Source organism: Anopheles cruzii, chromosome 2 (genome assembly GCF_943734635.1).
Source record: "Anopheles cruzii chromosome 2, idAnoCruzAS_RS32_06, whole genome shotgun sequence".
In the NCBI taxonomy this organism is placed as follows: domain Eukaryota; kingdom Metazoa; phylum Arthropoda; class Insecta; order Diptera; family Culicidae; genus Anopheles; species Anopheles cruzii.
Window position 1 is genome coordinate 18,614,716 of NC_069144.1, and position 10,272 is coordinate 18,624,987.

The following is a 10,272-nucleotide window of genomic DNA, read 5'->3' on the forward strand; positions in this document are numbered from 1 at the left end:
ATTTTTAACACACTCGAATAGTATTATTTCCAACGATGACAATTATTCCTTCGTCCTGCAACTCCTTTAGCGCATCCTCGAATTGCTCCTTCGTCACGAGCTATGGAAGAAGAGAAGAATATAGCCGATATATAGAAACATTGCTGGCTTAAATTCAACATTGAGTAACTTACGACTTGAGACGCTTCTTTTATTTCGCCAAACAGCTTCTGGTAAGGTATGGTTGAAATTTTTCCTTTTCCTTTCAGACTCGTCTTAATGGATTGCACCAGTTCAGCACGTTTCTTGCGCGCCGCACTGGATAATCCGGTGGTAAGAATGCCTACATCGATTTTACCCGACAGTGGATCTGTTGCCGATTGTTTTAGGGCCTCACGATGCAGGCGCCACGCTTCCTCGACATCCAGTACTTCAACGGTTTCGCTGAGTCTCACCTTAGCATGGGCCTCCGAGAGACGGATAAGGCTTTCCAGCTGGCGAGGGTATGCTGAAATTTGACCTCTTCCCGAGCCTACCTTACGCATGTCAACGTAAGCTTGGACCAGTCTCTGCTGCGCTTCCTCGGATAGGACAGGATTTATGTGCTCCTTTGCGTAGGCAATATAGTCACGTAGCACGCTCATATCCTGCAACAAACAAAACCGAGTTTTATCGTATGAACCAGCCTGGAAAGTGTTGCTTCGTTAAACGAACCACTAAGGAATCCTCATTCTCGTCGCGTGTAGCATAATACATTGACACCAAATGAGCCGCCAGACGCCGGTCAAACACTTCATCTTGCGGGTCTAGTATTAGGAATATCAGATCGAATCTCGACATCAAAGTGTGCGGAAGCTGTACGTTGTCGATGATGGTTTTATTTTTGTTCCATTGCGATTCGGAAGGATTTGCTGCAGCCAGGATGGAGGTGCGCGCATTTAATTGGCAAATGATGCCCACTTTGGCAATGCTGAGAGTTTGCTGTTCCATCACTTCATGAAGGACACTTCTCGTAGCATCGTTCATTTTGTCGAATTCGTCAATGCAGCAAACTCCATTGTCGGCCAATACCAAAGCACCACTGGAAAAAGGTTAAATTTAGTTTCTTTTTTTTCATTAAAAATGGATGATCATGATAGACAACTACTAACGTTTGCAGTACAAGCTGCCGAGTCTCTGTGTCCTTCGTAACGTAAGCCGTTAAGCCGACTGCTGAAGATCCCCGCCCTGAAGTATACTGAGTACGAGGCACTAAGTTGTAAACATACTGTAGCAGCTGGGATTTAGATGTGCCAGGATCTCCACACAGGAGAATGTGAAGCTCGGCACGAAAATGCTGCCTACCACATGTGGCTTGCTTCTTTTTCGTCCCTCCGAACATTTGTAATAAAATACCCTTCTTGATATCCGTGTTTTCATAGATTGATGGGGCAATGCAACGAACTAAACGATCGTAAACGTCCGGTTTTTGTGAAATCTTTTTCAACAGTTCCACGCGCTCGGGAGGGAAGATGTGTCCTTTGCCCTCTTCTTCCTCGTATAGGCGTTTATCATCGACTTTCCGGAAGTGCAGCACATCGATGTGCGTGCGATAGACAGATTTCATGTTCGACTGGCGTGGATTTTCTTGCAATGGCATTGCTTTGTAGATTCCGGTTACAGTAATTCGGTCTCCGGGCTGCACTTTGTCTACCAGATCGTCGTGTGCCATCAGCAAGACGTTGTGGGGCGTTTGTCCCGCTGCCATGTCCTCCGGCGATTCCTGCAACTTTATTAGCTGGCGATCAGCAAACTGTGATCTATTGTGAATCAACTGAAAACAGTGGTTCGTGTTGCAGTGCCCACAAAGCGTTGGTTCTGCAATGCGACCGCGTTCTAGATCAACTTCCACGGAAAAGCTGCAGATAGAACACTTGAAAAAAGCGCGACGCATCTCTGGTACAATGTTCGATGTTCGGATCACCATACCGCAGATGGTGAGGATTTGATCAATATCTTCTGGATTGAGAGCTCTCATATTTCTGGTCTTGTCGGCATTAAACGGGCGAACGAGTATCTGATGCTCAAGGGTGGCGGCGGGATATCGTTCAACAAACATTTCGTTAACTGCAAGATCCAACGCTGGAATTACCTGTCGATTACATCATAAAGCAGCATGTTTAAAGAATTTAAGTTTTTACCATTTGAATTGTGCTCGTACTTACATCTTGCGGATAGCATACCAACTGACGGTACAAAGATTCGTCAAAGGTTTTTAAATGGGCACAGTTTACGTTCAAGAAAGGTTCTTCAAGTGTGTGAATCTATGAAAAGAATTAAATACAAAATTAAACTAAGCCTAGCTCAAACTAAGCGCAATTTTAACAACATTGTCATCACCTCTTCTAGCTTCTGCAAATATAATGGTTCATTTAGGTTCATCCCTTCCGTTATTTCGTCCTGGGCCGTGTCCGGATCGATGTAACGCTTCAAGAATTCCTTAAATTTACTCATGCATTCAGTGACGACCACATTCGTCCCCCAAACCACTAAACGTTGTCCTTGCGAAATCGTATCCGTATCCGACGGACGGCTCTCCTCGTTTACGGCATTAAGTGGTGCATCAGCACCACCGACTGTGACCTGACGGGGAAATTGATCCACCCGAAGATCCGGACGTTGACGCATAGGTGTGCCACGCACCGCCGAACGAGGCCCACGAATCGATCCAATGGAACTTGGAGTACCATAATTCAGAGGCGAACTAATGTCGATTTCACTCATTCCTTGTACACGCATGTTCGGGCTTGTGGCTTGTAAGGCCGAGTGGTCTCCAGCTGCTGGTGAAGTCATCACCGAAGCAAAGGGATCGGATCTATCTTGCGCCCGGCCAGCAGCATTCTGTGGCATTGTGCTGCCCATTCGTAACGGCGTCTCCGCTTCACTATTGGATGTAGCTGTAAATTGGTGGGACGAAAATGGATCAAGAGCTTAGCCTGCAAGTGCTCACACCACATTAAACAAACATAACGTTAATGCTAACACATACGTTGTTTGTGCGGGGTTTGTTGGGAATTTTCTTCTGAACTAAACTCCCCTCTGCGGCTGCTTCGTGATCCGGCAGGACTCGACATGTTAGACGAATTTCAACGATAAAAAGTTAACAAACGACAATCTTATCAAACACTGCGCGACACTTTCGAACTGAGAAACGAGGTTCTGCACAAACTGCTGTTGAAGTTGAAAGAAAACTGTACCAGGCGCATCAAGCTCAAAACTAACGAAAGCCCGCGCTTTGTGAGAAAGTGACATTTCATTTGACAAATGGATGAACCCGCGCTTTATCAAATTCCGTTTAAGCTTGATACAGACAAACAGTTCTTAGCCACAATAGTTTTCCTGAAACTTCGATATTCGTAGTATTAGTATGTCGCCGCCATACAGCGTCAGCCACAATCGATATTTATGTTATACGAACAAACCACCAACTATTGATAACCTTAAGACCCAAAAATCGGTCGACCGAACGAGCTACTGCCAAGCCAATCGTGGTCAACATTTTACCAAAACTGTTTTGCTCACAAAAATGCCATGAATCAAACATTCAAAAAATCATCGAAGCCGTTTTTTTTAACCAAATGAAATCATGTATCGTTAATGAAACTTCCTGTACATACAAGTTAAATGTTGATGCAAATGTGTAACACATGGTGTTTATTCATTCGTGCAAATAGGGCTCTCGACATGCCCACTTTCAATCTAATTTTCGTGAAATTTTTTTCGTGTGGTAATGAGCAAAAGAAATTGCGAAAGAAATTAACTTTCGGCATGTACTGTAAATGGTGTAACCGAGAAAGAAAGTCAAAAGAAAGGCAAACTGTCAAATGTTTTGTTGTGTTATGATGTTGTGAATGGCTGAAGCCGATCAATGTCTATGGATTCTTCTGATAAAGTTTCTACAAATGGTGCGCTAGCACCACCGTTGCTGTGTTCAGTAGGTTTTCTTGATGGGGTTTGTTAAGGTTCTAGATAATGAACGAATCTTTTCGCTATCTCTTCCTGTACAACACCAGCTAGCGATGTTTATTCTTCAAAGCCCCTCGAAGTGTTAAGTGTTTTATGCTAACAGTACTCCAAACGGGAAGGTAGTTTTGGTGTTGGTCATGTTGGTTGTGTTTTTGTTGTGCAACACTCTATTGCAGCGTGTAGTTACAAAAGGTTTACGAATTTTGATTTGGACTATCAGCTTATCGTAATATTTTATGTTTTAGCGGTTTTGTCTTCTATGTTGTTGGATGAATAATAGTGAAAACAATGAGCTGAGATACACTGAAGATAAAAACACCACGATCATCGCATAGGACTCTGAAAATCTCCAAAACACGCAAGGAAAAAAATGCATTGCCAAAACATGTTCAGAGTAGTTAAACATAAACAGTGCAGCTTTGCCTTTGCAAGGTAGTCTTTTTTATCTAAGCTGGCGAATCATCAACTAACTTCGAACTACTAAGCTACAGTATCCCTCAATTTCAAAGACCATAATAAATAAGTAAATAAGTTTTTAGATGAGATATGATGATATAACGATATACTAACGTGACTAGTAAAAGTTATCACTACCGGGACGATTGCCCTTGCTAAAGATTTGTTGTTGAGTTTTTATTATTGGCAATCATCATATGTACCAAAGACAGAAATATTTGTAAAACTGAAAACAAAATCTGTCATCAGTTCAAAAACAGATCGATTTTTTAATAAATGCACTGTAATGGAAATATTATGGTGCTCTGAATCAGATTTGATGCACACTTATCTGCAGTTATCAGCAGTAGTTTATCATGTGTTTAGTTTGTTTTATATATATATTTAAAAAAACATGATAAGACTGTATACGGTCCCACTCAATTTTATCAGTTCTATGTGTGGCTATTGCAAGTACATTTGCCAATTGCTTAACAAATAGTTGGGCAACCATTTCAAATAGAAATCTAAGTTGAGTGTGTTATTCATTCCACCTGCAAGATCCATATTTTCCAACACATAAGATCCAACACTTTTAAGATTGCTTATAAAATTAAGTCACAGTTCCAATCCAATTTCGCATTGAAACTTTAACTAACTACAATTCAAGATGAGTTACAAAAATATTTCTTATGATTATGGGGTGGCCGTCTAAACTATTTTTGTTTTATTGTTTTTTTTCTAATATTAAAACTTGCTGTTTATTCTACTCTTTAATTGCAGTACTGCATCAGTAGACGATTCAATTTCTCAGGTTGTTAAACTTCCATAAATGGACCCATGGCGCTCTGTAACCGCACGCTTCTTATCAAGGCGGTGTTGGTAGCTGGTTTCCTACTCATTCTTTTGAATCTGTTAAATTCGAAATTGGACTCATCAACGGCTCCAAGCAGCGTGACGCGATTCGGGTACTGGGACAGCAAATGGTTCTGGCACTTAATTAGTATTGACTTCTACACTCGATCTCTAATTGCAGTTCAACGCACTGGCCAAAGAGAACACACGGTAGTGGTGAGAAGCACTCCGCAGACAGACAGGATAAGGTGGCCGAAAATGGAAACTTAACATCACAACATAATAACCATTCCAATCAGAATCGGTCGTTAGGAGCTGATGAGACAGTGTTACAAACGCACAATAATACGTTTGGTGTTACGAATAGCACACCGGTATCCCTCGAGTCACAGGCAAACCTCACACGAAAAATTGCGATGAGCTCTGTCAATGGCCCGGTTTTGGCTGCCCTAAACTCGTCTTCAAATAAGATACACAATAATTCCGCATATGTTATCTCCTCTGGCAGTAGAATAGCTAATTATAGCAACAACAGTAGTATTAATAGTAACAAATTATTGAAACTCAAATTCCAACATTTTATGGTGGAGAAAAGCAATGTAACTATAGAAAGTGCGGCCGCGTCATCTACAGTTCTTCCCATTCGGGAGGATACTTTGCACTCCGATGCACAAACTGATGACGGGATGCTGAACTCGTTGGTAGATAAGTTTACCATTAACAGTTGTCCACCTATTCCACCAAATCTCGGTAAGCATGAGCATATCACGTCGCTTTGCGTCATGGTTTGTACATCTCTGTTTTCTACCACATGCAGATGGCCCCATCGAAGTGGACGTAACATATGAACCACTTAATATGGTAGAAAGCCGATATAGTGGAAAGTTGCAACCGGGTGGGCAGTATGCACCAACGGACTGTACAGCGAGAAATCGTGTTGCGATCATTGTACCGTACCGTGATCGTGAGCAACACCTTCCGATCTTCCTTAAAAATATACATCCGTTCCTGATGAAGCAGCAGCTCGAATATGGTATTTACATCGTGGAGCAAACAACCGGCTCCTCTTTTAACAGGGCTGCACTCATGAACATTGGTTTCGTTGAGTCAATGAAGCAGAAGAACTGGGAGTGCATGGTGTTCCATGATATCGATCTATTGCCGATGGATGACAGGAATCTCTACACATGTCCTGATCAACCACGCCACATGTCCGTGGCGGTGGATACGTTTGGTTTTAAGCTGCCCTATAGTACTATCTTTGGCGGAGTGTCCGCAATGACAGAGAAACAGTTCCGCATGGTGAATGGTTTTTCCAACTCGTTTTGGGGCTGGGGCGGTGAAGATGACGACATGTCGAACAGGTTAGTGCATCTTGCCTAGACAATTTTGGCGATAAATTTCGTTCCCGTACCACCGTCCCGCCTGTTTTCTGTGTCTTATACGTTGCCTCTTTCAAGGTTGAAACACGTTGGCTTCCACATTGCACGGTATCCTGTAAACATAGCTCGCTACACGATGCTCAGTCATAAGAAGGAAAAAGCGAATCCAAAACGGTACGTTCTTGGTTTATTCTAAGGTGGATTAGTATTATAGTTCTACAAGCGAACTAATCTGGTTTCTTTCTTCTCCGAACGATAGGTATGAGAAATTAGTAAACGGTGCGAAGCGTTTCGACAGCGATGGGCTGAACTCGATGCACTACCAAGTGGTGAATCTAATCAAGAAACCTCTTTACACGTGGGTTCACGTGGAAATTTCACCCGATGTATGTACAGTTAAGTTTTGTTATAGGTATCACGCGAAAAACGCTAACAATTACTTACTTTACAGGGCAGCTGATGATTGTCGTTTCTAGCAGATTGGCTAGGATAAATTGAAACTAAATGAAAATCAATTTAAAACTCCACTCATACTTTGTTCGATCATCATGTGATAGTGTTCTTTTCACATTACACCAGAAAAGGGAACTGCTGCACGCTACAAAGCGTGAACAATATGAGTTGTCTGGATTCGCATTCGGGTCTTCCACAGATGAAATGGACGGAGATCAACAATTTATTCGAATAGCTAACTAATGTCATTTAAACCACCAGTTTAAATGTTTCATCAAATTTTTAGTCATTTTCAATTGCACGTGGATATTTTCGTATTATTGACTGTTGGTAGTTGCTGTGTTCATGAAAAATGTCAGGTTTACTTATAAGATAGTCTGCATACATTTACACGGACTCATGGTAATATTATCTGCAGCTATTTGATCTAGACGAAAATCTCTCACAAAATTAAGGACCGAAATTTAAGTAATGTTCAAGTTACATAAGAATCTTTTCGCCACATTTTTATTTATCCTCAATCAGAAATGTGATAAACCACCATCAAAGTGAGAGTGTACGAGAAAAAGTTATTATTGAACAATGACCAATTGGGCGCCGTTAGTAAAACGGGATTTGTGTAGAGTTAAACAGTTCCAGTGGTTTTATTAAAAGTTGAGGTCTAGGTGTAAGTTATTTTGTATCTCCTACTCTTTCTTTGGTAGTATCTGGTCGACAATACTACGTTACGTTAGCGATCAAACTCATTCTTGACTGGATGAAATCTTTTTGCCTTTTCATTTATCCTTCTACCACAAAGCTTGAATCGCATGACAATGAAATATGCTTTATGATTTTCCAATTTAACAACAAGGCGCCAAAGTGATTGATGAACAAATCTAAAGGCGCTGAAACAGAGCGACGATGCAATGACGACGAATTTTTATATAATGGTGAATCTTGTTAGAATTTATAATGAAAAACAAACGTACGCACAACAATAAATTGAAATGGAGCTTTAATTAGAGTGCACTCGGATTGAGGATTTTAGGGCTAACAGTTGTACGGTGCTGAGTTCGCCAGTCAAATATGTGCGAGGCAGCAAAATAAGTAGCGTATATTATGTTTTCCGTTCCGTCCGGACAAAATGAATTGAACTTAAGCGGTTACGAAAGCAACACGAGTAAAACACGATTCTAAAGTACGGGCGTATTTCGGAGATAGTGCGTCCGTGAAAAGTTTGTAATTGATAATTGTTTGTAGTTTGATTGTTTTACTCTCCTCCACAAAAATACACATCAAAAGCCCTTCTCTCGTATGTTGCAAATCGTTCGTCATAGTAATTTATACGTAGTATACATTTTTTAATTTATAGCAAAAGCGATAGGAGTTCGAAGTTATTACTGTAGAAGGAATTATTATAATTCAATTATCTTCTACAATATAAAAAGTATTATTGAATCTCTCGAAAATATGATAAAATATGGTATAAAATATGGTAATCTTGTTAATAATTTGAATCGCGAACTTTCTTTTGGTTCAACTTAATGTGTTGATCTTTTCTCAATCCGTTATCTTTGCTGATCGATGGCCAAGGCCAAGCCATGTTTTTACTGTTAGGAACATGTGAATGGGCATACTTTGCATCGATAAAACCTTTTATTTTTAAATAAAGTAAAGCATTCTTGAAAGGACCAGTACGGGTTATGTTGCATAGATTTTGTCTGTGTCAAGAACAAAGTACAATGTTTTATCTTGAATTCAAATGGTGTTTTATTCGATATTTAGCTAATACGCTGCGCGTTAGATATCGTATTGACATTACCAACAAGGTTTATCAAACAAATGATCAATAACCATAAGAAATAGAAAATGTTCTAAGAATCCTCTTTGCGAAATGCGCCAGTACTTCAAAGGTATTAAATAATAAAATAAACAGTAACAATTTAATGATTAACAGGTTTATAATATTTTTCGGTTGTATCACAGTATGAATTGCGCAGGTATTATTATGCCTTTGGATCGGTTATCTTTGATGTGCTACGGCAAACATTATTATTGCACAGTAAATTTTGAAGCCAGTACTATGTGTGCAAGTATAAAACCGGGCAAATTCGTTTATTACAGTAACATGGAAAACTATTCGTTATTCAAATTTGTAGCCGTCGATAGCTATACTTTTTTGCCATTAGTAAGTATTGACAAGCCAGTGTTGCAAATAAGAATTATTCTGCCGGTTAAATTGACAGCTAGGACCATCGATCAGCAAAATCCAGGTTTCATTCTTGAACAACATACTAAGTTTAACAATCTTCTTATTATATTAGTACACTTTTGGAACTAATAAAGGGCGATGAACAATCGCATTCCTGTGACTTCGGTCATACCATACAAACCAGTATCTAAACCAGTTGACCAGCAGATTTTCCGGGAGCAACACTTGAAAATAAGGTCGTTCAAGAAAATTTAGCGAAATGGGATCGGTTTAAAAGTTCGCTTTGTTTGAATAGTTAACATATCGACTTCATAGTCAGATGGAAATAATTCCTGAACTCTCAAACACACGTCATTATGCATGGAAGTGTGGACAGTGATTTATCAACAATTGGTGGACATTTTCTATAGGAAGATTGGTGATCCCATCAGAATAATTGGACACATTTTTGGAAACCGTTTAGAATATACTACAATAGCAGTTGTGCCGATTCTGGAATGCCGATCCCGATTGGGAGAAAGGTTATTTCTTAGAAATTTGATGCCAGCTTCACACCTTGGCTGTACACACCGCGCGCCGGCGCTGCTGTCAAGCAAAAGTGACAGCTTGCTGCTGTGAGTTGCGGTTTGCTGGTTTTCTGTCTTTCCACACATTCAACGCAGCGACTCGACCCTCCTCACGGCTGTCATTCGGATACTCGGATAGCTACCTTTGCGCCATATTGAGATCACGGAATGCATTCCTTTCTTTTACGCCGCTTTTGATTTGCCTGCTGATGAAAAGATTTGCAAATTTTCATCCGCATGTTTTCCTTTTTTGCTCCGCATTCGCTAAACGCAAGCGTTTTGCGAACGAACGAGCGTTAGCCAACAAACGCACTAATTATTCGAGCGCTCGGCAGTGCGTACCATTTTTTCCAAGCTCTATTATCGCAACCAGGCACGGTTACACATAGAAAACGAGGCAAAT

At 40.5% G+C, this 10,272-nt stretch overlaps 2 protein-coding genes across 4 annotated transcripts; one reads left to right on the forward strand and one right to left on the reverse strand.

Moving 5' to 3' along the window:
- Positions 1-4: 4 nt before the first annotated feature.
- On the reverse strand, positions 5-3,089 carry LOC128268989 (DNA replication licensing factor MCM4). The gene is made up of 7 exons (XM_053006312.1): positions 3,008-3,089; positions 2,359-2,915; positions 2,184-2,282; positions 1,131-2,110; positions 694-1,060; positions 174-626; positions 5-100 (listed from the first exon to the last, which is right to left on the reverse strand). Exons 2-7 carry the CDS (start codon positions 2,878-2,880, stop codon positions 5-7), a joined length of 2,517 nt encoding a protein of 838 aa, XP_052862272.1. The 5' UTR covers positions 2,881-2,915; positions 3,008-3,089.
- Positions 3,090-3,841: 752 nt separating this feature from the next.
- LOC128268877 (beta-1,4-N-acetylgalactosaminyltransferase bre-4) lies at positions 3,842-7,738 on the forward strand. Of its 3 annotated transcripts, none has more exons than XM_053006165.1 (7): positions 3,842-3,952; positions 5,203-5,387; positions 5,456-6,024; positions 6,092-6,638; positions 6,735-6,830; positions 6,916-7,042; positions 7,108-7,738. In XM_053006165.1, exons 2-7 carry the CDS (start codon positions 5,260-5,262, stop codon positions 7,114-7,116), a joined length of 1,476 nt encoding a protein of 491 aa, XP_052862125.1. In that variant the 5' UTR covers positions 3,842-3,952; positions 5,203-5,259; the 3' UTR covers positions 7,117-7,738. The 3 variants fall into 3 exon arrangements, with proteins under 3 accessions (XP_052862125.1, XP_052862127.1, XP_052862126.1); XM_053006167.1 differs by lacking the exon at positions 3,842-3,952 and adding an exon at positions 4,032-4,103; XM_053006166.1 differs by lacking the exon at positions 3,842-3,952 and adding an exon at positions 4,069-4,176.
- Positions 7,739-10,272: the final 2,534 nt, after the last annotated feature.

What these genes read in the sequence shown, in the direction of transcription:
- LOC128268989 (XM_053006312.1), bottom strand. Translation starts at nt 2,880, where the DNA reads ATGGGCAGCACAATGCCACAGAATGCTGCTGGCCGGGCGCAAGATAGA. An exon ending in TGGTATGCTATCCGCAAGAT is followed by an intron (nt 2,111 to 2,183) that starts GTAAGTACGAGC and finishes TGTAATCGACAG; the next exon opens with GTAATTCCAGCGTTGGATCT. An exon ending in TAAAAGAAGCGTCTCAAGTC is followed by an intron (nt 101 to 173) that starts GTAAGTTACTCA and finishes CTTCTTCCATAG; the next exon opens with CTCGTGACGAAGGAGCAATT.
- LOC128268877 (XM_053006165.1), top strand. Translation starts at nt 5,260, where the DNA reads ATGGCGCTCTGTAACCGCACGCTTCTTATCAAGGCGGTGTTGGTAGCT. An exon ending in GATGACGACATGTCGAACAG is followed by an intron (nt 6,639 to 6,734) that starts GTTAGTGCATCT and finishes GCCTCTTTCAAG; the next exon opens with GTTGAAACACGTTGGCTTCC. An exon ending in GAAAAAGCGAATCCAAAACG is followed by an intron (nt 6,831 to 6,915) that starts GTACGTTCTTGG and finishes TCCGAACGATAG; the next exon opens with GTATGAGAAATTAGTAAACG.